Raw genomic sequence first — 27,683 nt, 5'->3', positions numbered from 1 at the left:
GCGATGGAGGTTATGTGAAAACCATCCAATCCGAAGGGAATGTGCTGAGTTTTTTTTCCCTCGAAAATAAAGCGATTTTTTGTAAATATTTCGCTTGGCTAGTGGTCATTGTACAGTCATTCGTGTAGTACTAAATATATATGATTGTGTAATTTGGCATTTCACCAGTCATTTGAATAAATCCGCCAGGTTTTTACAAATGTTGCTGACTGTAAACTACTCAACTAACTTTAAACGATAGTGCCTTGAACATGAGACCAGAACATTGAACATGAATAACTGACAATTGTGTCCGCAGACTTGTTATTGTAAATAAAATAAATACTAAGAAGTATATTGAATGACTATCGGTAAATTGCCATGTTCCCTGTACGTGAGCGTATACACGCATTTTCAAGCCAACGACTTCAGATACGAAATATATTTTGTCCTTATTGGCTTTCCGTATAGAGACAGCGTTTCTGCTGTATCCTCCAATGAAATGGTACCTTACTTTTTTGCTGGAAAGTGATTGTGTGGGTTGTGCAGAAAGTACTAAGTAGAGTGGTTCATATTGAATACGGAATGGGGTTGTGTTATAACAGAGTAGCGTGCTTTTTCACCACAGAACAACGTTAACTGTCAATGTAAAAAATCACGAGGAGCAGTGACGCGTGGGTTCTAAAAGATGTTGCTTTCTGCCCGTCATTCCTCTAGCCATTCAAGGCACATAATCGTGAGTAGACGGCCGACTGGAAGGCATCATTGTTTCAATAAAGTTACATAACTGAAGTTACAACTGAAGTTACTGTTATCATTGAACCCACTGGTAGCGTGACTGTAACATCTAATTAGCTAGTTTGTCAAGCAGAAAGGTTTCGTGTTATAGCCTTCCGTGGGGAGTTTCAGTGTAAAACTTAGTCTGCATTTTAATTGTTATAGTTAATATGATCTGCATGTTGCCTCTTATGCATTTGTTTCATATTATACATATATTATCCTTATTTCGTAGACTGAGAAGCGCCTCACCGAGGAATAAGTAAAGACCAATAGTGGGCTAGGTGTTTCACTGTCGTCGTTATGGAGTACCCGCCGAACAAGCGTCTCAAAGGGGAGAGTTACGACGCTCGTCCTGATGCAGACCCCTTTGGCGATGATGAGGACTTCACCCAGGATGACCTCGATGAAATAGATATAATCGCATCACAGGCAGTCACAGACGATTTAGCGCCGCCTGCCCCCAAAGAAAGTCGCGGCTCCGTATTTCCATGCCAGGGCCCACTTCGCAAAGCTGGGCTAGAAGCTAGAAGGACATTTGGTTCGGCAGGAGTCAGTGGTGATGTTCGGAGGACCTCAGGGTCCAATCTGAATAATACAACAATGGAAGCTTTTAGTAAGCCACATTCATTTCTTTGCTCTTTATTTGTAAACAAGTGGAAATAATTATAATTTAAACTTACTGTAACACATAGTATAGCTGCCGAAAAATGCAATCTATTTAAGAGACATAATTCAGTTTCGAAGTATGTGTCTGTTTTTCTGGTGAAATATTGTGGCGTTTGTACACAACATGAAATGCTGTGTGTTGGTTAGCATCTGACCAGTTGTCATGGAATCTTTTTTTGTGGTGTGGGGGTGCAGGAAAGGGACAGCAGCAGAATAAAGCTGACAGGTGTGAGGTTATCTGTGAACAACTCCAAGCACAACAAGCTGAACTCAAGAAGAAGGTAGGCATGTATAAAAACCACCCTTTTGACGCACTATATATGTGATACACTGCATGCTTAAAGATGATAATAGTGCATGTCAAATTTTGTGTGTCACGTAGCCTGTAACCCGAAGATGTTATGCATTACCTTTACGTTTATAAGGTGTAAGTTTTACACTTTTATTATCAGATTATTTATTGTATCAAAAGTAATTATGTTGTATTTTATTCATATTACGTTCTTCACTTATTTTTGTTTAATTTTTCACAAACGCACCACACAGTCTATGAGTGAGCCAGACAACAAGGATGATAATGATTATGATTGTCTCAGAGAGTGCATGCTGAGCTGATGCAAAAGCAGTAGCGGTAAACTTTTTTTTTTTCTAACATATAGCAGACAAAGCTGAAAAGGAATCATCATTAAACTTGCACATTTGTGCAAGCCTTATTGAGAGTGGCACTGTGGGTAGTGTTGTGTGTGTGGACTTTGCATGTTCGCCCTGTGTGGGCGTGGCTTTTTGGCGGATCCTCCCATTTTCCTTCCACTCTCCAAAAACATGTAACATAAGTGAATTGGAGTGTCTAAATTAGCTGTATGTCTGACTGAGTGTGCACTGCAGTGGTTGCTTGAGTCCTGTCTTGCGGCAAATGCAAGGTATTATATTATCCATCTATGGCCGTAACCGCTTAATCCCCACCGGGGTTGCGGGGGGAATGAAGCCTAACTCGGGAATAATGAGCGCAGGCAGGAACGAACCCTGGGCGGTCGCCAACACAGAATTATATTATATTATATTAAATTATTAGTAACAGCGTTTGGGGTGTTCGTGATGTATGCTGCATCTGGGGTGATCAGCTGCAGGAGGTGGAGGAGGAGCTGCTGATGAAGACTGGGGAGATCCAGGTACTGCGAGACTCCCTTAGACAAACCAAGCAGGAGAAGGAGCAGCAGAGGGAGGCCCAGCTGCTGCAGGAGCAGGAGAGAGCCCAGGTGCAGACTGAGAAGGAGAAGGCACTCTCCAAAAAGGTAGTAGCAGGGCTGCAGCTCCTGGGGGTCTCTGCTAAGCTGCTGTATCGCCTGTGTTCATAAAGGACAAGTTTCATATTCAGACTGCAGAACTACTGTATGCTGTTTGGTAAATACACTCCTGGGTTCAGAGAGATCACCAGTCAGATTATAGAGGAGGTGGATCCAAGCAACAGCAGGAGGAGAGACCAACCAATCAGTTGTTTTGGTCCCACCTCCTCTACAACCTGATTGGTTATCTCTCTGAATCAATCATTTCTCTTTCTGCCCTCAGAACATTTTTGTTTAAGTAAATCTCCCACGAGCATAACAACGGGCCACAACATTGAGCTTTTTTTTTTGCCCAGGAGTCACGTTGTTGCTGTATTATGATATACATGGTATGCTAAATTTAGTGAAAATATTCAAATACAGTTAAAGGTAATAATTTTGTTGTGAGTTTTTACATTTTTTTTTTTACATGTGATGCTCTTATTTTGTGGTTGGTCAAAGGGAGTGCCTCAAATAAGCATGAAATCATCTCTATGTACAAAACAAAGTACACTTTTGTGTATTTTAAGATTATTTACCTGGTGTAAATAATAATTAATAAATGTGCCATGAGCTCGCTTTCTCATGCCCATGTCACCGCTCACTCTGTAGCTTCAGTGCCTGCAGTCCGAGTTGCACTTTAAAGAAGTGGAAATAAACGAGATGAAGACGAGGCTTGTGAATTCGGAACGAGCTAAGCTGCCCGTTTCACCCGCCACGAGGAATAGGTGAGCTTTCCTTCGGATCGCTTCTCATGGTTTTCTTACGGGCTCAGCGGCGACTGCACGCTAAATAAAGCGGAAGTATAGCATTCTGTGGATCATATTGTTGGGGGGCACGGTGGTTCCATAGATAGCATAGTTGACACACACCCCCAGGGTTGAGGGTTCGATTCCCATCCATACTCTGTTTGTATGGAGTCCAGAAGCATGCGGTTGGGTTTATGGGTCTCTATTAATTGTCAATAGTGTTTGTTCCTCATGATGGACAGACATCCCTGCTCAGGGTGTCCCCCTGCCTTGTGCTCTTTGATTTTGAGGATAGACTCCACAATTTCTCAGATGTAGATACAGTTTGAAGATGATTGTATGACTATACATTATGTTTTTTTTTAAGTATTTATTTTCAGTTTTTATGATTTGTCGTATTTATGAGATTTCTACATTACTTGCACATGCGACTAAGCAGCCTAGTGATTCGGATCCATCTGGAACACATCTAGCAAATGGACTGTAAAAATGAGCTACGCCTCCGTAAGATTTCAGTGGAAGTCAGCGAAACACAGCTGCTGTTGTGCTGTGAGCTGCTCTCGATTAAAGTGGCCTTTCTCACGGTTCCCCCGTGTCCCCCCCAGTCCGAAGAGTAGATCATCGCTCCCGCACCCTCAGGAGGGGAGCGGACCCTCCGCCAGCGTCAGCCGCTTCCTCACCAAGGAGGCCTTTGCAGCCCAGCTGCCCAAGGGAAGATCGCCGCTCAAAGAGCATGCGAAGGAAGGTAACATGTTTAGCACGCTTAATTAAGGGGCCGTATGCAACTGCCCTGTCGTCTGGAAAGTGTGAATAACTAGACTGATCCCTAACCCACACCCTGACTGTAGTAGTAGTGCTCCCTCTTTTGGAGGGCAGGAGCCATGCAGCCCTGATCTGCCGTGGTGTACAGCATTGTACAGTTTCACCCATTTGTTGGAGAGCATCCTTTGATGACCTCAGAAGACTGCTGCTGAGGCATTGGGGCGCCACCCCCCAGTAACCACACCACTTGTTTCTCATTTACGGCAGATATTTATTCAGTGAAAAGCACAGATCAGCAATGTGACCTCATGCAGTGTTTTAAATGTTTTATCACTGCTCTCACAGTAAGTTGTCCCTGCATAAAGAAACACTTTCCCACGTTCCCACGGCTGCTGTCCTTGGCATAATCTTCAAAGTTTCATTCCCACTACCCTCCTAGTCACACGAGACACTTTACCACCAAGTTCAGGATCCTGGTTCCGAGTTCCTGGGCCGTCTCTCGTCCCATTTTGGTTCGAAACAGAACGGGTGGCACTCTTAATTAGAAGACGTGCTGAAGTACCGACCTGCAGCAATTTTATAATTCATTATTAAATCTGGCAGAATAAAAGATCCTTGGCACATTACATGACAGAGGGCTCAAAGCAGTTTTACGTTGGATGGCCGAGATCAAATTGTCTGAGGCAGAAATATGGAGACGCAAGCAAAAAATGGTTTTCGTTTATGCTTTTAATGCTGTTGAAATGCTATTGAAAATTAATTCCATCTGCTCCATTCTCTCTGTTCCCTGCACTTCTGTATAACTTCCATGTTGGAGCTGGTACTTGTGGTCAACCAGTCAATAAAGTTTATCGCTATAAACCCCACCCAGTACTTCCTGGTTGTCCAAAAACTGCTTAGTTTAGAGTAGGCACTTAAAAAAAAAAAAAAAAAAAAAGACCTAGAATTACAATTAGGCCGAGTTCCTATGGTGTTACCAAAACAAGTTCCTGGTTTCTGAAATAAGTTCCTGTGGTGGGGAAGGGCCTTTGCTCTCTTACTTTGAGTATCTATTTCGTTTGGGTTTTTCACAGTTTCACATTCACACTCTGATATTGCCCGGTAATAACTGAAAGAAAGGTGATGTATCTCGCTCTAGGCACAACAGTAAACAAAGAACTTCTCAGGGAAGCTTTTGTTCATTCCGTCCTTAGTTCTCTCAAAAACCTGAATGGACTGATATTAATTAAAAGTGACAGACTCCCCCTTTCGCACAGGCACCTTCAGCTGTGCTAATTCTGTCCCTTTAAGATGGAAAACCTGTGAACGAGACTGTGAATAACATCGCTGGCGATGCACATCGAGGCAAATCGTCCAGTTTGCACTCGTGTCATAGTCAAGGTAAGATATTTGTTAGGTGTATTCAGTAACATGATCTATTACAAGCGTCAGTTAATGGGATTCCTGGCAAGCCGTCGTAAACAGCTATTTAAATACAGATGAATTTGTGAAATATCTCCATGATTATCAAGCTGATGCTTTGTGGCTTTCTGCTGGCATGTTTGCACTGTAACCCGTGCCTCACTTCCTGCGCCTCACTTCCTGTGTTGCTGCCACATCCTTTCCTGAAGGGTCTTCTCTGCTGAACCTGCTGCTCCAGCACCCCCTGGACCCCAGTACGCTGGGGCTCTGTCACCTGCTGTGCGTCAGTCCAGGCGCCCTGCCCTGGCTGCTGTCCCAGAACGACTCCCTCAGCCCGTAAGGCTTGGCACTGGGGATGGGGGTACTTCATGCTGGTCACTTGCAGTGTTTACAGATTAGTTAAATCGAACAGGAAATGGATTGGTTAAAGAGGACCAATGACTACCTATGACTAAATGGTTGTGAGTTTGAGGCCTTGAAGGGGCTCTGTTGTCAGGTGTTCTGTTAACCAAATATTTACATTAATTTAACAGATGCTTTGATACAAAGCGGTGTAAACTTAAGGGCTTAGCTCAAGGACCCAGAGGTGATGGTACTGATATATAGTGACGGAATGAGATTCGAACCCACCACCTTCTGGATGCGAGGGCAGACCCCTAACCCACTGTTAGTTAAACACCCATCTATAAATTTATAAAGTTAATGATGTGATTATACATTTAATCGTTTCAGAAGAATCAGATCCTATTATTTGTTAAGAGAGATCTCCTCTTTTATTGTAACTATCACATACGAGCCTTTCTGTAGACCTGTCTCATCCTGTCTATAGAGATCCATTCAAACCCGGGACATGCTGGAACAAACAGCTGGCTCTTTGTTTACGGGGTAATGCAGCCTGCCAGGTGCGCACAGATATGAGGTGTCCACCATGAGCTCGCTACTGTTTGTCTTCCCATTTTGGCGTTGGTTATGCAAAACACGTCTGTGGTTTGCATTTTGGGAAATCTCTCTGTTGCCCCCCCTCCAGAGAGGGTTCCAGCTGCACCCTAATGGAAGCGAAGCAGCAGCATGGGTCCCTTGGCAGTTTCGGCCGGATACAGAGCCTCGGCATGTGTGGCCTGTCCAGGCTGGCACTGGGATACCCCCGGCTCCCTCCGCAGCCCCCCGTGTCGGAGCGCTCATGCCCAGAGGCGCTGCACCTCCTGCCCCTCCTTCAGCAGCATGTGGACCTGTTCTGCCGGGCGCTGGAGGCAGTGGACGGGCCAGCCGGGACCCTGCTGAGGGATGCCTCGCCTCCTGACTCCGCCTCTGCTGGTGGCCTGACCTCCGGTGCTGAGGAGTCCGCCAGCAGCTTAGAGGAGTTCGCCCTCGCCTCGCTTGGGGCCTTGCGCCACCTAGTGTCACACAGCGAGGAGGTGGTGCACGTCCTGCTGTCCTCTCAGGCCCAGGAGTGCACGGACAAAAGAGATGTGGAACGGGGTGCGCCCGGCCCAGCCTTTCCAGAACCTTCTGGGGGGAATCGCGGAGAGGGGGCGGAGCTCCTGCACCCCCTGCTGCGCTGGCTGCTGCGATTGGCTGACCCAGTGGTGGCTGGTGCTGCCCGCCGAGGGGACGTGGTTCTGACGAGCAGCTTGAAGGTGCTCAATGCACTGGCAGAGGATTCTGGGGGAGAGCTGCTGCCCATGTGAGTTTGTGTGCTTTTCCTTTTCCCGTGACTCTTACGCCATTAAGTGCGACGACGTCCACCAAGCCTCAGCACTCACAAAAATTATTATTATTATTTGCAACTTCAGGGCATCATTTCCTTTGTCGTATGAGTGGAATTTTCATGGGGAAAAAAAGACCTGACTCTCATTAGTGCCCCCTACAGGCCTCTCTTTCACAATGCAGGGCGTTGGCATGTTGAGAAATGTTGTGCGTTTTCTGGTTCAAGCCAGCAGTCCTGTTCCAGGCCTGTTTTATATATGTAATACAGGCAGACCTAAACATTTAAAGTAATACAGCACATTCCTGTCTGAAGAAATCCAAGTGAATTAATGTTGCCTTTTGCTGGAGATTTTTGGGGTATGAATCAGAGTGCTGTAACAGTTCTGTGACAATGGAATAGTTAACAAAATGAGCTTAACCGTGACCTGAGACTACGTAAGTTACATTTCTCACTTCATTGCAACATGTGTGTTTGTATGTACTGTAGATAACAGTGAGCTCCTCCTTTATGTAGGGCCTAAGACCACAGAAAAAACATAATAAACCCTGGGGGGAGCTGAACAGTATTTAACTAGAAGGCCTGTGTCGAATTCTAGAATTTTTTTATAGCTATTGTACATCTTTGTTGTCTTAGTGAGGCTCAATTCTTCACGCATAATTGGCCCCACACTGGATGCTGTACATTCGTGCGAGACTGCAGCCTCCCCACAACCCCCTCACTCATAAACATTATCATCAGCTCTTCATTCCATGTGCCTGTTTCACATTGCAGGCATTCTGGTCCGGTCAGGATCACACAGGGGACATAAAACCTACGAAAGAAGTGCATTAATTATGAAAGTGTGCACCAGCCGCTGATATACCGCTCAAAGGCCTCAGGCTGTGATATTCCTGCCTGTCTTTTATGAGAGAGAGAGATGGATGGGTGGATGGGTGAATGGATAGATTGATGTGCAAAGAATGTTGGAGAAAGTATTGCACGGAATTCTGTAGTAAATCATTTGTTTTTCAGAATTGGCCACAGCCAGCGCTTACTGGGGAAAGATCTGACTCTGCAGCACAATGGCAATATGCAGGCAGACTGGTGCTTTTTTTTGTCCTGCAGGGCTTCAGACTGCAGAGGTGCTTTTGTTTGTAGGAGAATCGACGTCCCCACATGCACTGAGCTGCTATCCTTCCGCTCTTCTTCCTCAGGATGAAGAGCCTGCTGTGCCGTCAGTCCCTGGCCCGGTGCCTGAGTGCAGACGCGTCCTCCCAGACGGCGCACCTCTCCGTCAGTCTGCTGGCCGCCGCGGCCGCCAACACGGAGGTGGCAGTGCTGCTGTGCTCACACGTGGGTAAGGGCCCCTCGCCAGTGTTCAGGGGCCGAGCTGAGCATCAGACCGGGGGAGATGAGCGCGCCACTTCCACTGTATGGCCAAGGGTATTAACATGTCAAAGGAATATGTCCTGATACAGTCAGGCACTTCACACACGATATGAAACAGGGTAAAATAGATGTATAATGTTAAACTAATTAATAATATATAGGGTACTGTGTGAAAGCCATAGGCAGTCAGAGGTAATGTTTAAACGATCATCTCGTTGGTGCAGAACTATATTATGATGTCTGCTAAAGTGTGTCAGCTTAGTCATTTCTAAACCTGTCCTAAAGTCACCCCAGTATTTGCACCAACCATCCAATACACCCATGTTCACTGGTACACCTCATACAGCTAATCAATACCACGTTGAACTGAATAGAGGATCACAGCATGTTGCCGTGCAGCGGGCGATACCCCACCCCAGCACCACACCACTCCAAATGGACCAGTGTGAGTTTTTTTTTTTTCCAGTAGCTGGGGGGCTAATCTTGCCACCAGCCCCCAAATTCCCCTGTAAGTTGGAGGAGCTTCTTGTAGTGCTGCATGTAGGTTGATGTCATACTCAGGATGGAGCAATTGCAGGTTAAGGGCCTTTCTCAAGGGATCAACGGAGCTCAATCACTCCTCCATTCACTGGATTTAAATCGGCTACCTTCCAGTCACTGGTTAGAGGTCCCCAGCCTCAGAGCCACCCATCTGCCCGAGATTAGAATAGAATATATCTTTGTCACTGTTTTTAAAAAACACTGGAAAACTGTAAGTTAACTGAATTTAATGAATTAATTAAGCTGGTGGTGAGAGTTAACAAATTCCTGGAGAAGCTGAGGTGACAGGTTTGGGAACTGAAGCGGTGTTCATCTAACCATCCAGCGAGATGGCAGTAACTTTTAGAAAAAAATTTATGACATTTAAAAAAGGTACTTATTCATTTGCATGTATTCTAATGTAAAATTGTTTATTTCTGAGCAAATATCTACTTACCACCCAGATAAATAGTTTTATACATTTAATTCAGCTGCGTAAGAGTACAGTACTGTGTTCCTGCTTACACTCTATGTATTTACTGCTGTATGCACAAGAATTTACCTCTGGAATCAATAATGTTAATCTAAAATAACAGAATAGGGATATTTAGAAGATTATATACCCGAAAATAACAGATTAGTAACAGAGACAATAAATAGTCTGAAAAATATGCATGTATGTAATTCAATGTTAATAGTAATAATGCCCTACGAGCTTCTGCTCAATGGGGTCAATGCAAATGCGGAGAAACCCTTCAGATGTTGCTGTTTTTGTTGCCCCAAGATGTCTGCCCTCTCCTGAAGATATTCCAGTATGTGGCCTCCAGACCCAACGTGTCGATGTCAGAGAACCAGTGGTGTCGGTTTGAGTTGGAGGTAATGGGCGTTTCTCTGTGTCTTTCGGAGACGCATGTGGTAACGCAAAGACGTGAGCGGTGCCCGGACATGTTGTCTTCCCCCGTCCCAAGGTTGTGAAGCTGCTGACCCGGCTGTTCACCCAGGCGACCGCCACGTGGATCGCGTTCACACGCTCGTCTTGTCAGTGCGACAGTGAGGTTAGGAGCACGACTTTATATCCAGCCTTTAGACAGGGACCCTATGTACAAAAGAGCGTATATTAGCATACACACGGATAGTATGAATTCACTTACAGGCGTGTGTCTCCTTTCCTTATCACGTTAATGCTACTATAAACTATGAATCTCAAATGTTTTCGGTACAAGTCAGTTTTGCCTGTGTGTTTTTATTAAAACCCGTAATAATTTTCTTTGCTATGCTGGTTAGTTGGATTAATCCAGGATATGACGCAGCTTAAAAGAGATGTAGCTACTTGTTCAGTGTGTTGTGGCCAGGTGGTGCGCACCCTGGTGATGATCCTACACAGACGGTGGCTGGAAGTTAGGGGGCAGGAGCGGCAGGAAGGACGGAGCACTCCGTGGGGGGGCCCCGGGGCCAACGTGCTAAAGGAGACCCTGATGCTGCTGCACTGGCTGTCTCTGAATGACGGCGCCTTCGCGGAGCACTGCCTGGACGTGCTGCACATGTACGACCAGGTGGTCCCCGCCCTGCGCGACAGCTTCCGGAAGATTCCTCATCTCACTGAAATCGAAGGTCTGTAGGTTTGGCTATCGGCTTGGCCCCACGCCTTGTTCCTCTGATTTGCTAATACATTCCTTTTTAATCTGGGTAGAAATGGCCTTAGATGACATGTGTCGCCCGGAAAGTGAAGATTCCGAAGATATCGACGTGGACGGGGGGTCCTGATATGCACCATGCTGCTTGCTGATCTGATTATGGATGTATTAATGTAGCTAATATTTTTATGGTACTTAGAACTGCTTTTGTATGATTAAATGTTCAATAGTGTCACCATCCAGTTTGGAAATACCAAGGAACCCTTTTTGTATGTGAAGGTTTTTGCAAGGGCCTCAAAATGTTTCCCCTTAGTACTGAACTCGCTCTATGCAAATGGGTGGAAAGGAAGGTTTTCCCTGATATTTTGAGACTTAAGATGTGCAGCAAATGAGATTAGAGGTGTGCCAGACACTTCAGAAAAAACAAGTATGGAAGATCCAGGCAAAACACCCCCCCCAAACTGTCATACTGAATGTCCACCTGGTGCTGACCAGCATTGGTCCGTGGGGGGGGGGGGGGGGGGGGGGGGTGTTGTTTCTTCACCGTGATGGAACACACCCTGAAATGTAAGTGATGCAATTTCTTTTAATTGAGCATTCCTGACTAAGGGGAAGAAACAAGTGTTTCTCTGTCTGAAATAGTTTCCATTCATTCCAGTCTATCACCCAACCCAAAGACGACCAGCTGCAAAACATGCATGGTCTCCTCCAATAACAATCATTCTAAAACAGCGTAAAAAGCAAATTTTATTTGTAACCCCATTTTAATTTATAAAATGTTTCAAAGAAAGCTTTCAGTAGAAAAAAAAACGTACGAAAAGACACTCAATTTCTCCTACTACTCGAAACATCCTGGAACTTGTCAGTTTCCCACCAAAACCAGCTCAAACAAAAATTCCAAGCAACTCTTGGTAAGCCAATGCAGCAAATAACAGTACAAAAATAAAGCACAGTTATGTTAGGTAGAGTTACCTAGTAAAACTTCCAAAGACAGACACAAAATGAACTTGGATTTAATCCTAAGAAATTCATACAAACAAATTATATTTCCTAAAAGCATAAAACCCTTAACACGAAACACTTCCACATTTAAATACAATATAGAACTTTTTAGACGTCTGCATTGGATAAACGACTACACATACTCTCATACTGTATGAAATAAGCATAGCACTATGGAACAACACTGGAGAAAAGGGGGGCTTTGGTGGTGTTTGTGTGCAGCTGAAATATCTGTATAAGATCATCACAGGCTTGAAGGGAGTGAATCCCCCCCAGACAATGTACTGGATGAGTGGCTTACATTACGTTAATGAATAATGTAACAGCAGTACATGTGGGGGTGTAACAGGAAATGTTCACCTACAAATCCAGCTCAAAGTCAAATCTTTGCACAAAAAAAGACGGAGACCCACAGAATGAATAGCATTTGGTTTTTTGTTTTTAAGGCCAGCATATGGAGCAGCGGACTTGTGGATTGGGCGTTTCCCCTCAGTAACCCGTCTTGGGAGGGTCCACGAAAGCTGGGTTGTAGGCAGGCTGTGTGGAGGTGTAGTCCATCTGGACGGGAGGCGCAGGGGGGTAGCTGGTATGGGCCGGAGGCTGGAGAGGGTACGCAGGCTGCCCCATGCTGTACCCGACTTGGGTGTAGGGCGCCTGGGGAGGTGGGTATGCTGCAGCGGATGGAGAAAGATCACAAAGAGTAAAACATCTCCACCAGAAAACGGGGAAGCTGGCTGGACTACAGTGACACGGCAGTAATTTGTCAGATAACAGCAAGCGATGCTTTGAAAGCACTTGAACTGTTTTGTCCACATATACTGATTTATAAATAAAAGCCATATCATAACTCAGTAGTTTATTCCAATTTCATCTTCTTACTTCTCTAAAACTAATTCTGCCTGAGGGCTGACGGTGAACGACATTGTCCTCAGATGTTCTAGAGACGTGATTCCAAGCTTACCCATCCCAGGATCCTGGTACGGAGGTGGTCCTGCTGGGGGGTAGGGCTGTGTCGGGTACTGGACTGGGGGCATAGGCTGAACCCCTGGGGCAGCAATGGGCACGTGTTGGTACCCTGGGTATGGGCCACCCTGGTTGGTCTGGACTGGCGCAGGCGGTGCCACGTATGCCGTCTGCATCACTGTGGTTGTATGTGTTGTTGCCACCGCTACGAGGGAAAGGAGCCATTGACTGTTTGTTCCAAAACATTCGGCCGTATCTATGAGTACTCGCTGAGAAACACAAGATGAAACCGTCTGCAAATCCAGGACATAAACTTTAAAACAACAAGACTGACTCAGTTGATGAGGTCATCATCAAAGAATGCAGTAGAGCAACCTCAAACAACCTAGTTCCCTAGTAACATTGTTCCCGGTGTTGCTAATCTTCTGCCGATCTGTGGAGCGAAATATTATAATCATTATTTTTCACATTTTGTCTTGGTAATCTAAACTCATTCCGAAATACCTTTAAATTAAATTAAATTAAAAGGTCACCCAAATATGGAAGGTAGTACCGGAAAATTTAATTGTGATTCCACCTACTCAACGAGGTATTAGTCAAAACATCACCCACATGAATACGCATATCTTAATGAAATTATTTTAGGTGTTTTAAGAGGCTGTTTCATTTGAACTCCTGTACCGGGGGTCCCTGTGGCTAGAACTCTCTGTCAAAAGCATTATCCCTGTACATCTGCAGGAACTCGCCATTGCTTCCATTTGCTAACAAAAGAACCATGTTTAGTTAAATTTATCACAGCTTCCAGTGGGTGAGGGGTGTAAGACTGGTGAAGAACTGCACACGGCCCACAGCCCTTCACGGTCACAACAGATAATGCAGAGGGCAGGCAGGAAAATACCCACGTTTTGCCTCAAGGCACAGAAGTGCCACAGGTGACACGTTTCCTGAAAATGAATTTTAACAAAGCCCAGAGGGGGAGAAAAACAGCAAGGAAGTGGTAAGGCCACTTATAACACTTTCCATTTGCATCAAAAGAGAGAGAGAAGACATTAGTGCAATACGTCAAGCCGTATGGGGCTCTAGTTTTCATTATGCAATTGGGGAAATTTCATACACTCACATACTCGTGGGTCTGCTGAATAGTACATTGTGAAAAATGTCCATATTCATGACTCCGGGTTGCTAAAGTAGCCAATATTTGCTAGTACTTAAAATTCTAAAGTAAAGAGTTACAAACAGCAAGACCACACAGCTTGTGAGAGGGACAAAGACGATTCTTATTTAAAATGTTTCTGAGGCCTTATTGATTTCAAAATTAAAGACAATAAAGGTTATTTGTCATTGATGCAAGAGGTGGAACCATGCAGATAAATGGCAAAGTACACTGTCGTTACTGCATACAGCTGAAACAACTCAAAGCAATGGACAGGATGGGACAGATTGATAAAGAACAGCGGTATATACTCACGTCTGGGCTTCCTACACATGTTATACAGACAGCAGCATGGACACAGGCAGCAGGACACGATCACAGTGATGAGGATGACCAGACCCACAACACTGCCTGCAACGGCGCTAACGTCTGAGCTCATGTTCCTGGGACTAGGAGGGGGTAGACATGGAGTAAATGGTTAGAAACCCAACAAAAAGGAAATCTGCTACTCAACAGTCAAAGGCCCAATTTACTTCATTCGTCATAAAAACATCTTAAATCTGATATCGGTAATATCTACCATCTAACAAGCTTGAAAAACCATTCGTAATGATTACTGTTGTCAGGATACCAAAATTTTAACCTTCGATGCGATACCATTTTCGATACCCGGTATTAGGAAAGTTACGTCGAGAGTACTAGATATTTGTCTTTGTTTATGGCTTTTAAATATCTCGAGATAGGTCAAACGAAGAATAAGTCGCGATCTCACGATAACTCGAAGAAAAGACTTCCGGACTAAGAAAAATTAACTGCGATTTTGTTTGCAGGATAACTTTACAGCCCTTTGTACACTTATGTCACTATATCTAAAAACGTTGCATTGCATTGCATTGCCAAAGCATAAGTACAGTAGTAGCCATTGTAATCATGCGGTAATCGCGTTCAAAGATACTCATCAGCAGTAAATACACACTTAACAAGTAGATGTTACTATTTGTTATTATAATGCACAAGACAACAGATTAATATTACTTTTACATGCATTCTTTATCTTGTGTCTCAAAGAACAAACCCTTAACTGCACGACTCTAAGTTTGTATTTGGACGATCAACACAACCTCACAAGACCGTATAACTCAAATGAAAATAACTGCAGACCATTGTATTAATGTGTTAATATTTAAACGACTATAAAAAGGTTTTAACCCATAAAAAACATTCAGAAAGCAGATACCTACATCCGGAAACTAGCTGTACTGCGTTGCGTGTCGGTTCTTGAAATGTTTTGCTAAATTCGTGGTTTTCGCTTTTTTATCAGTATTGCGCGGTGGTACAACTTGCATACAGGGTTGCATATGTCCTGTGGTTTACCGTCTTCGTTTAGCACAAAACTAAAGATTTCCAGACGCCACTCAGGCTTATTCATTAAGCGCAGTGGTGGAAGCTCGGACACGTCTGAACCAGTAATGTTTTAATAAGGGTTGATACCTACGTGAAGAATCTTTGCTTTGGGTGGCCGCGTACCTCACACCACGTTAGTGCAACTCCACTCAGGCTTACGCATGCGCATTAGCAACCACTGAGCTTCAGCGATCAGAGCGAAGCGGAAGCGCAGGCTGTAGAATCCATACCAAGAAAAATTGAGAATTGAAACCGTTTTACACACCTTAGAATCGAAACCTTCTCATTACTTTCGATACTTTTGACGTTACGTATGCCTGTGCATTTTAATCTGTCAATTTACGTCAAAAGACGTATTTTAAACAAACATTTGAAAACTGAACAATTATATACAGTATACAAAAACAAAGCAAAAACATAAACAACTCAGTATTACTTTAAGTCCGTAAAGCCTACTTAACGCAAACGTTAGTATTGTTTTAAATAGAAAAAAATTAACAAAAATAATTTTGTTCTAAATATTAAATATTGTGTGCAATATTCAGCAACAAAGGGGTTTGGGCACTGCTGGATTCATACTTAGGAAGGCAATAAGCTTTCCATGCATTTCAAATGAGTAAAGTAACCCCGGATGTCTGGGAATTGAATTCTACTTCCGGTATCTGTGTATATACCCGTGTATATTAGGGCCGTGAGGTTAATCACACCCAACAATAAAATGTACAACCATATATATTTCTAAATGTGGACGGGATGTGCAACTAATACAAAGGAGAACATATAGGTCATTATCACACACTCATAAATGTACCTTATTAATGTTCTCACATTTTTTAAATTACTTTGAACACTCAAAGTTCACAATATTGTTGTCCAAACTGTCAATTTTGCCTCTGGGATTGGTAACACAGCAAAACTGATTAACTATCATTTTTGTAATACAGCATCATTATTAAGATGACTTGATAAAATGATAAACAGACCTATTAATATTATTCGAAATTATAAGAAAGAATTAACAATTCTTTAACAAGTTAACAATTTAAGAAATTCAAACCTGGCCATATTCTCGTCCAGTCTGCTGCATGAACTGCCTGAGGCAGCAGGCGTGGTCAGCTGGACCCAGCTCATGACCTCTTCTGTTCTTTGGTCTGCTGCCTTGTCCCTGGGGGTGCCTGTCCCCCCCCCGTGTTAACGTACGGCCTCTCTGAACCTGAGCTGCATCTATGTTATCAGTTTAACAAGTCATCTTAATAATGATGCTGTCTAAATGATTAATTTAAACTAAATGGATAAAGCCAGTACTAAAAACATTACACTAAAGTCTTTAGCTGGAACTAGTTCCCAGTGTGTTCCCATGTGAAGATATTTTTTGTAATTATGCACGTCTTAATTCCCCCCAAAGGGGAATTACATTGCAGAATTAAGGACTATATAACAGAATAGTTTAATTAACCCACAACGTTCAAATAACTAATGAAAGCTTCATTCTGCAACTGCATTTGTTTTATATTGTGGGGAAACAGGCAAGGGGGCAATGAGAATCGGTGACATTATACTTATAACACAGATAAACTGATTTATGTGTGGTTAGTATGGTTTAACTAGCATTCCCGGAAAAATAAACGGAAGGGATAATCCATCCATCCATTTTCCAAACCGCTTATCCTACTGGGTCGCGGGGGGTCCGGAGCCTATCCCGGAAGCAATGGGCACAAGGCAGGGAACAACCCAGGATGGGGGGCCAGCCCATCGCAGGGCACACTCACACACCATTCACGCACACAAGTACACCTACGGACAATTCAGTAACTCCAATTAGCCTCAGCATGTTTTTGGACTGTGGGGGGAAACCAGAGTACCCAGAGGAAACCCCACGACGACATGGGGAGAACATACAAACTCCACACACATGTAACCCAGGCAGAGACTCGAACCCAGGTCTCAGCGGTGTGAGGCAACAGTGCTAACCACACTGCACCACCATGCCGGGAAGGTATAATCTAAGTGAGATCTATTTGAGTTCTTTGAGGAAGCTACAAGAGAAATTGATCAGAAAAAGGCCTACGATGAGATCTACTTAGATTTCCGGAAGGCCTTTGATGTTGTCCTCCACAAAAGACTCTTGCTTAAGCTCAAAGCTGCAGGAATTTTAGGAACTGTTGGATCGAAAATTGGTTAACAGACAGGAAGCAGCGAGTAGTTCTTAAAGGCACAATGTCACAGTGGGCCTGCGTTCATAGTGGGGTACCGCAGGGTTCAATTTTAGGACCACTATTGTTCGTAATTTACATTATTGATATTGACACCAATACATACAGTAAACTGGTTGAATTTACAGATGACACCAAGGTGGGTGGTGTAGCAGATACTGATCTAGCAGCAGAAAGGCTACAACTGGATCTGGATTTAATTAGCGACTGGACTGATACCTGGTAGATGAAATTTAACATAGATAAAAGTCAGGTAATCCATGCAGGGAGCAGAAATATAAAAGTACAAATATTTTATAGGTTCCACGGAAATAAAGGTAGACTCTCGCCAGTGTGGGGAAGCAATAAAAAAAGGCCAATAGAATGTTGGGTTACATCTCTAGGTGTGTGGAGTTCCTTGGTAAGACCCCACCTAGAATACTGTGTGCAGGTTTGGTCACCATACCTTAAGAAGAACATTGCTGCCTGGGAAAAGGTGCAACGTAGGGCTACGAGAATGATTCCTGGTCTTAGAGGAATGTCTTATGAGGTTAGCCGAGCTGCATCTGTTTAGCCTCGAGCAAAGGAGACTAAGGGGGGACATGATCCAGGTATATAATGCTGTTCAGCCAAATGGCTATTTCAATATTAGTTTAAATACCAGAAAGTGGAAATTAGCGGGAGAAAATTTTAAAACGAATTTGAGGAAGCACTTCTTTACACAGTGTGTAGAGTATGGAATAGTCTTCCTGCTAGTGTAGCGCAAGCTAAAACCTTGGGTTCCTTTAAATGAGAACTAGATAAGATTTTAATAACTCTGAGCTATTAGTTAAGTTCTCGACAAAACAAGCTTGATGGGCCAAATGGCCTCCTCTCGTTGTCAAATTTCTTATGTTCTTACTTCATCCACCAATAACGGTCGCTGTCAGAAACGGCGTGACTCTGCCCCCAAACTGCTAAAACCGCCCACGGCAGATTGTGAGAGTGGAAATTTCCCTCGAGCACAGAGAGCGGCCGAAGGAAATGCGCTTTGCGCGCGAGCGCAACCATGACATTGGGAGGAGAAAACTACATTAGAGAAGGTGATATTATGATGAACGCGCACGCAGCTCTTCGTCCTGTGCTCGCAAGTTTCACTTTTGCGCTCGCAAGTGGCATATTTACGCGTGTGAGTTTTGACTTCAACATGACGCCATAGGTTCTTCTCTCTCTCGCTGTGGGATTGTGGGTGATCGTCTCCCTTGCTCGGTCTCAGTCGGTGTGCCTCACTCATATAATAAAAATTTAGTAGTACCTTGCTCAGGGAACCTCAGTGGTACCTTGCTGGTCGGGGATTCAAAACAGCAACCTTTCAATTTCAAGTGCTCTTCCATAACCATTAGGCTACCACCGCCCCAACGTTACGGATGTTATGGGGATAAGATTATTCTACTTGAACATGCCTGATTCCTTCCAGTCTTAAACACACAGCATCCAAAGAGGAACTTAGGAACAACAGCATGTCCCCATATATGAAAACACATAAACAGGAAAACTGAGAAGACCATCCCTTGTTATACAGCCTTCAATTGAAGCCACAGAAGAACACTTCTACCTTCCTATATGCATTTATTAAAGAAACAGCTGAAAAGCCAGTGAGACGGGATTCCAGAGGGAACTGCAAGACATCACAGGATGATTACGTCCTTCATCTAAACAGGATTTCACCAGTGGACATGTGCATGTTTTTCCTCATTACATCTGGACTAACTGCAGACACATTAGACTTTAATGTGATCCACACACGGCTCAGGTAGCAATAAGAAGAAGAAGACAGTTTTAACAAGACACCAGATACCATAGCGACAATACAAATAAAATTACAAATTAAAATGTCACAGTCAACATAGACGATGGCGCACATACCTCTCGCATTGATCTTGATCGTCATCATCAAATTCAAGGTCCGGGATGCTGCAGCAGTATCTGTTTGAACATGAGCCACAGCAGAACTGAGGGCGAAAGCAAATCTGGTACGGATGTTTGACACCAGCAGTGTAAGCGTGGCAAGAACCAGCTAAAAAGAAAAAAAAAGGAAGAGGGTGATGTGATGGGATCTCTTGCCAGCAAACATCAAGAGAACTTCAGTAGTACATTCTACCCATGCTAACCCATCCCAGCAAAATGTCAGAGATTAGCGCAAGAAGCCAAAGGTCCACAGAAGACACGGGATGTCAAACCGTGGTAGACGGAGAGGAAGTAAGATTCTGTGCAGTATTCACAGCCAGCGTTTGTCGCATAGTATAATGGGACATTTAGTTTCAATTTGCACAAGTACACAGTGACGCTTTGGGATTCACATACCACGTCCGGCTGAAACACATGCATATACAGGTGCGGGCTGTTGGGAGTAAGGGCCTTGCTCAAGGGCCTACAGGAGACATGATTACTGAACCTGCCACAGGCTTCAAACCCATGACCATACATGGGCACAGAACCCCTAACCTGCCGAGTTACACAATGTAATAATAATAATAATAACAACAGTTTACACCAATATTCCCACTGAGTCACATGCTGGTCACTCACCCTGACATAACTGCCAGTGCAACATGACAAATGCACATAAAGAGAAACAACTTCCACGCCTATATACAGCCGTGCAGAAATTAAGAGACCACAGCAATTTTTTTGTTACACTCATATATGCAATCCTGCTTTTGCCTGTTTCTTTCCCTTTTCTCATTAATGACGGGCTCCCTCCTTCAGTTCCCGTTTTTTGAGCCTGATATGAACTCTATGCCATCGTCCGATTCATGAAAAACTCATCTGTGGCATAAGAAAGTCGCCTCCGCCATTTACCTGGCTGGTTTTAAGTCGTTCCCTCTGTCTCCTGTACTGTCTAAGAAATTTTAAGCCTGGAATTAACCTGCTGCTCAGCATAGCCTTCGGCCAGCAGAACCACAATTTAAACTTTAAAGATTAAAACATGCACATTTGTTTAAAAATATACAGTGGTTCCTTTATTTTTTCCACGGCGCTGTGTGTGTGTATTAGGACATCTGACATAGAATACAGAAATAAAAGCATCGGTATCTAAACGACTACCAAGATTACATAAATATTTGAATAACAATTATAACTCGTTTAAAACAATTTCGAAAATACGTGGGCTACCTAGCTGCCTGGGCGGCTACAGGAATATTAAGTACGATAAAAAAAAAATAGCAACAGACCGCAGGCATTCGTTTTAGCAAGCACGTCACATAAGTTTAGTAAAGTGGATAAAATAAAAAAATATTGCTATTTAAAGCGAAACTAAACGTCCAAGAGAACTACAAACATTTAGCAGATGCTTTGTTCCCTAGACACGCACAACAAGCAATCGAAAAGCTCAATAATATAATGTACCACTAAAACAAAAACAAAGAAACTCACCGACGACTATGGAAAATAAAGTAACAGAGAGCGTAAGAATAAAGCAAGTTGTTGCCGACATAGCTGCGCTTCGGCTTCTTATCCCTCGCTGAGTGGGAGCAACAAGCAAGCTGACGGACAGCTGGCCCAGTCACTCACTCACGCCTTTTTCGTCACGCTGGGGAGTCGCCGCGCCGAATCTGCCATGACTGCTCGTGAACTCCCTGTAAAACAAGCTTGCCGATCTAGGATATAGTTGACACAGACAGTACAGTTCCTCCTTTACTCCCAGATAGCATGCGGATGTGGCCCACTTCTGGCAAAGGTATGGCAAATGTGCGCTTGTGCTTATGGAAAAGGAAATGTTTTCTAGATGTAATGAGTGCGGTATTTGGACAGCGGCAGAGCACATTACATTATTTAAATGCATTATTAAACATTCATGCAACATTATAATGAACTAAAATGTTTCATTGTGGTACATGCTGCATTATTTTAGGGCCAACAGGCAGTTAACATTGTTTTTCTGTAGTTGCTCACTGCATCAAATAAATTGTAATAGGACCAATTAAATGATTGTAATGGAATCTATAAGGAAGGGCGATTTGTTGTTTTAATTTAACTGACCTGTCAACAATTGAACTGCACAATGATACTTCATGCATCTTAATACTGGTAAAGTATGTACTTTTTATGTAACTGGGAATGGGACTACTTCCAGAAAAATACTTTCCCAGTGGTAGGTGCATGAAAAAGAGTGTGTTGGTGATCTAGTGGTTTGGATGCTTGCTTCTGAACCAAGAGGTTGTGGGTATGAGTCCCACCTATACTAGCATTGGTTCCCTGAGTAAGACCCTTAAGCCAAAGCTGAAAATGAAAGTTGCTCTGGATATTAGTGTCTGCTAAATGCTGTAAATGTAAAGGGTGTGTCCACCTCAAGAAGACCACCCAGCGCCAGACATCCATGGGCAATTTTTTTCTCGAATAAAAAAATCCTTGAAGATATTGAACTTTTGTTGTTTTTAAACACATCTGAAGCCTGACTAGGGACTGTATGCAGTTCCTGTTGAAAAGTAGCTCTTATGAGGTCACATCTGTGAGGTTCAGAAACTGGTAATGGGCCACGATAGGGCCAAATCTCAGACTGAGCCCGGCCACTTGTGGCTAACATACGGCTCTGCTCTGGCCTAGATGTTAACCTGATGCTGCAGCCGAGAGCGGTCTGCTCAATCGCGGTTAGTCCATGCGGTATGTGGGCCAGATGAACATGTCTGATGTGGGTCACATCTGGGCTAGAAAGATTTTGCTATCTGGGCTGGCACTGCACATAGTGGCGTTGACCCAACATGGGAGATTTTTGCTTTTGGGATATAGCAAGGAAGCAATATCCTCAGATTCGATTAGATTCAATTAGATTAGATTAGATTAGATTAGATTAGATTTCTTTATTGTCATTGGGACTGGCGCAGAAACTGTACAAATAGTGCTTATACAAATCACAAGTAATTCAAATGTACCATGCGGTATAACCAAAGCATAGTGTACACACACGACATGACATAATAACACCATAACATATGTACATAAGATACCATGAACAGATGAAGTGCAAGGCGTGGTAAATGCAACCACCAGTGCAATTAATACAGATTAAATGTGGTTGGATGCAAACATTTGCGGTGTTGTTTTAAAGTGACTAGTGACAAAAATTGATGCATGAATACTGTTGGACTCAGGACATCACACAAGACATAACACAATACACCATGTATGGAAGATGAAGTACCACAGATAGTTGAGCTATTGCACTGAAGTTGTTAAGGTTGCTATTGACCATTGGTCAATAGCATTGGTCGGCAATGACCATTGGTCAGTGTCATTGTTTCACAGTGTTCAGTTCACATGTGGCTATGGGGTAAAAGCTGCTCTGTAGTCTGTTTGTCTGTGAAGACCTGAAGCGTCTGCCAGAGGTAGCAACTCAAACAGATGATGTCCAGGATGGGAGGGATCCTTTAATATGTTTATTGCTTTACTTGGACAGCGGGGGCTGAAAAGGTTCTCCATAGAGGGCAATGTGTATCTAATGATTTTCTGGGCAGTATTTATACCCTTCTGAAGGGCTCTCCTGTCTTCTGCTGAGCTGCCAGTGTACCACGTAGTAATGCAGTACACCGGCGGGAGAAAGACGTCAGCAACGTCTCCGGTAGATTGTTTTTCCTGAGGAACCTCAGGAAGTAGAGTCGCTGTTATGCCTTTTTGATTGTCCCTGTAGTGTTGGTGGATTAGGAGAGATTCTCTGAGATGTATGCCCAGCAATTTGAAAGCAGCCCCCGTTGATGTGCAGTGGCTAGTAGTCTGTACTGTATTTCCAAAAGTCTATTAACAATTCTTTTGTTTTGGAAGTGTTCAGGCGAGGTTGTTCTCTACGCACCACATTGCCACTTTTTGGACATCATCCCTGTAGGCTGACCATGATTGTGTCATCGGCAAACTTAATGATGTTGTTGGTGGTGTGGGAGGGAATGCAGTCATGAGTGTACAGGGGCCTAATTTAACCATCTGACGGTGGTTAGTCAGTCTGTCTCGGATGACAGCGTTAAAAGCAGAGCTGAAGTCTACGAGGAGCATCTTTACATAGTTCCACTGCTTCTTAAGGTGGGACAGTGCAGTATGAAGCTCAGAGGTGATGGCGTCTTCTGTGAACCTGTTTGCTCTGTAGACAAACTGCTGTGGGTGAAAGTGGCTGGGAGGCTGGCTTGGTGGGCTGTCGGACCAGCCTCTCGAAGCACTTCGTGATGACTGAGCTGAATGTATCTGCATGGTTGGTAGTCATTGAAGCTGTTGACGGAAGGGTTCTTTGGTAGTGGAATTGTTGTTGCAGACTTCATGCATGGTGGGATGATGGACTTGCATAGTAACAAGTTGAAGATCTTTGTGAAGACCTCCTGAAACTGTTCTGCACACTCTATCGGGACCGGCAGCTGTTCTTGGGTCAACTGCACTGAGTAAACGCCTTACATCCTGCTTTTGTAAGTTGAGGATGTGTCTGTTGCGGATGTTGTGCCTGCCTTTGCTGCTTCCGTCCCAAAGCAAGCTCAGTTTAGTTCCTCTGCTAGTGCTGCATCTGCCCCAACAGTCATGTGATTGCTGGTCTTGTGACTGGTGATACAGTGGATATAAAAAGTGTACCTACCCCTGTTAAAATGCCAGGTTTTTATGATGTAAAAAATGAGACCACAATAAATCGTAAAAAAAAAAAAAAAATCCCACCTTTAAATGGGCTACATGGTAAATGGACTGCATTTATATAGCGCCTTTCTACTCCTACGAGTACTCAAAGCGCTTTGCATTTTATGCCTCACATTCACCCACTCATACACACATTCATACACCGGTAGCGGAGGCTGCCTTGCAAGGTGCCAACCTGCTCACGGGGATCAACTTGGGGTTCAGCGTCTTGCTCAAGGACACTTTGATGGGGTCAGGAGGAGCCAGGACTCGAACCTGCAACCCTCTGGTTGCCGAACGATAGCGCTGCCTCCTGCACCACCATCTTCCCACAATTTAATGTGACCAATAACCTGTACAATTCAACCTCCATTTGTAGGCCACCTTAGCTTCCTTGATGGCTCTCTTGAGATTGCAGTGCTGCAGTGTAGAGGGCTTCCTCGTCTGATCTGAATGCTGTAGTCTGCTCTTTGAGGAGAGTTCTCACTGCCTTTGCCATCCAGCATATCTGGCTGGGGTGTATCTGGATATGTTTGCCAACTGTGATGTGAATGCAGTTCTTTATATAACAGAGTACAGTTGTATAGAACATTTTGTGGCATTAGGCAATTGAAAGTGCTTTACATCCATCCATCCATCCATCCATTTTCCAAACCGCTTATCGTATTGGGTAGCGGGGGGGTCCAGAGCCTATCCCGGGAGCAATGGGCACGAGGCAGGGAACAACCCAGGATGGGGGACCAGCCCATCGCAGGGCACACTCACACACCAGTCACTCACACATGCATACCTATGGGCAATTTAGCAAGTCCAATTAGCCTCAGCATGTGTTTGGACTGTGGGGGGGAAACCGGAGTACCCGGAGGAAACCCCACGACGACATGGGGAGAACAGTGCTTTGCATGGTATGCATAAAATACAGTAAAGGAATAAATGCCCAGAAAAAATTTATTTTAATTTGAAAACTTCTACTGTTGGGCCTTCTCTAACATGTTTTATACCTCATAACCACAACAAAACATTTTTAGGGCGTTTTTAGTGCGTAGGGTTTGCATGTCTTCCACCAGTCTCCTGGATACCCTTCTGCAGTCCAGATACACACAGTGTATGAGTGAGTGAAGGTGTTTGTGCGCCCTGCAATTGACTCGCATCTCATCCAAGGTCTATCCCAGCCTTGTGCCCTGTGTTGTGCTCTCCAGGACCCCAGCGACCTTGGCCAGAATAAGCGGTTAGAAAACGGTGGGAATTTGTACTAGGTGTAGTGACAGGGGTTGGGAGAAATAACGTTCCTGTAATGTTGTTCATCATTTTATTTTGCTTCATGAGTTTTGTTAATGGTGCTGCCCTGTATATATAGGAGTCTATGCTTTCTCTGTGGTTATGTTGAGTTTATTTGTGGTTTAAGTGTATTGGTGTTTCAAAAGAATGTGTGTCCTGTGAGGGACTGGCTGTACATATATCCTGCTATTCATGGAATAGGCTTCAGGTTTGCCACCACCTTGCTCTGAATAAGTGTCAGTGAATGATGGTCTTTGTATGACTCATAAGTCTGGTTTCCCGTACAGGGATTAAGCCTCTAGTCATAGACTATGTTTTATTTTAAACCTGTATTTCTCCCACATGGATTAAAATAGTCTCAGTCTTGCACTAATCTTGATTTATACACTCAGATTTCCAGAGGTAAGATTACAAACTCATCTAGGTTTAAATGGTTTAATCAGGTTTAATTTCAGATTAAAGGCTGCTTGCCTCAAGGCTCACCTTCACAATTGAGGAAAATGATGATTTCAATGGTGATCAGAGGCCACAACCAAGACCGGAAGGAAGGTTGCTTATAGACAGGAGCAACCAACTGAATGATTTTGATGACGTTTTCTAGACCGTTTCCATAAGTCGAAACAAAATGCAACAGAAATAATTGGTTTGCTTCAGCCCAAGCTTTCGGGTGGCAGTAAGGGGTGCCCCCATTCCCCCCTCCTTACAAGTATTACTTCAGATTTTTTGGCATGTGAAAGCTTCCAGTGTAAAACGGGAGATTTATGTAAGTGAATAAATAGTGCGCAAAATATTGCACAAAGTGTGCAATGCTATAAGTGAAGTTCCCCAAGCTGCTGAACAGGGTACCAACGAGGTAGATTTCTATGAAAATGGAACTTTCCCCTGAGTCATTGGCTGTATTGATGGATGCCACATTCCCATCACATGTCCCTCTGCAGCAGATGCTGACGACTTTGGAAACTGTAAGAACTGGTTTTTAATAAATGTACAAGCAGTACGCACTCCCAGTATGGAATTCTCCAACACTGTTGCACGGTGGAAAGGTTCATCCATCTCCATCCAGTCAGACAAGAGCAGCAGCGCTATAACCAAGTTCATATCGTCACCGGTGGGCTGAAATGCCATAAAAATGTTTTGTTGTGGTGATGAGGTATAAAACATGTTACAGATGGTCCAACAGTAGAGGCTTTCAAATTAAAATTAAAATATAGCATGCTAATTGTCACGACCCGCTGGGGTCGCTGGGCGATCGGGTGGTCGCACAGGTCGGAGAGCGAGCAGAAACCAAGCAAACAGGCAGGATATAGGGTATACGGGGATTTAATGGGAAACTCAGGACGGAAAACATTCGACGCCAACTAACATCACCGACTAACATCAATGACAGACAAGGGGTACAGGCAAGACTTGGACTTAAATACACCAGACGAAGCAAAATAACAAGACACAGCTGGGTACGATCAGGGAACCACACGTGGATAATTAGGGGGGCGTGGCACACACGAGGATCGTACAAGCCGGGCATCACACTAATATAGCATGTTTGGTATATGTAAGAATCATTTCCAGTTTTTCAGAACCACACTGGGGTTTGAAACTAGGAGATGTTTCATTGTCATCATTGCTACAGCTCAGTGCTTCATAATTTCCTCAAACAGCATGGCTGCCCAGACTCTGATACCGAAGATGACGACGATCTGCACATTCCCATGGCTGAGCTGCCCGATGACAGACATACACTCGCTTACAGAGATGCTTTTGCTTTGTGCTCATAACTTCACTTAAGTGATACGTAAATGACTGGCATGGATTGGTAGCAAAAGCTTTGATTTCAGAAATGTATTTATTTAACTGAAGTTTGGTTCCAAAGAAAATTGCCGGTGCTGCTTCTCCATGTCTTTCACAGTTTTGACTTCATGCTCTTCTTTTCTTTTTTTTACTGCTGATGGGGGCTGCAGCCGGACTTGTTGTTGTCTGATCTTCCTGACTCTGCCCCTCCCTTGGTGAAGATTAGGTCCGGAGCCTATCCTGGAATCAATGGGCACGAGGCAGGGAACAACCCAGGATGGGGGGCCAGCCCATCGCAGAGCACACTCACACACCAGTCACTCACACATGCACACCTACGGGCAATTTAGCAAGTCCAATTAGCCTCAGCATGTTTTTGGACTGTGGGGGG

General features: G+C 44.0%; 2 protein-coding genes across 3 annotated transcripts; one reads left to right on the top strand and one right to left on the bottom strand.

Annotated features, from left to right (window-relative positions):
• The first annotated feature begins 473 nt into the window (after positions 1-473).
• Positions 474-12,737, top strand: LOC125747099 (ATR interacting protein). Of its 2 annotated transcripts, XM_049021856.1 has the most exons (14): positions 475-715; positions 992-1,372; positions 1,621-1,706; positions 2,547-2,717; positions 3,360-3,475; positions 4,102-4,241; positions 5,549-5,638; positions 5,869-5,995; positions 6,687-7,343; positions 8,561-8,703; positions 10,039-10,130; positions 10,223-10,309; positions 10,607-10,865; positions 10,945-12,737. In XM_049021856.1, exons 2-14 carry the CDS (start codon positions 1,060-1,062, stop codon positions 11,016-11,018), a joined length of 2,355 nt encoding a protein of 784 aa, XP_048877813.1. In that variant the 5' UTR covers positions 475-715; positions 992-1,059; the 3' UTR covers positions 11,019-12,737. The 2 variants fall into 2 exon arrangements, with proteins under 2 accessions (XP_048877814.1, XP_048877813.1); XM_049021857.1 differs by lacking the exon at positions 10,945-12,737 and having other exon boundaries at positions 474-715; positions 10,593-10,760.
• On the bottom strand, positions 11,616-21,250 carry LOC125747100 (protein shisa-5-like). Its single transcript, XM_049021858.1, has 5 exons — positions 21,020-21,250; positions 19,508-19,658; positions 14,322-14,455; positions 12,852-13,058; positions 11,616-12,561 (listed from the first exon to the last, which is right to left on the bottom strand). Exons 1-5 carry the CDS (start codon positions 21,078-21,080, stop codon positions 12,380-12,382), a joined length of 735 nt encoding a protein of 244 aa, XP_048877815.1. The 5' UTR covers positions 21,081-21,250; the 3' UTR covers positions 11,616-12,379.
• Between the last annotated feature and the right edge of the window lie 6,433 nt (positions 21,251-27,683).

Source organism: Brienomyrus brachyistius, chromosome 8 (assembly GCF_023856365.1).
Source record: "Brienomyrus brachyistius isolate T26 chromosome 8, BBRACH_0.4, whole genome shotgun sequence".
Lineage (NCBI taxonomy): Eukaryota > Metazoa > Chordata > Actinopteri > Osteoglossiformes > Mormyridae > Brienomyrus > Brienomyrus brachyistius.
The sequence above is the reverse complement of the archived record's forward strand: the minus strand, read 5'-3'. Positions and strand labels throughout refer to the sequence as shown.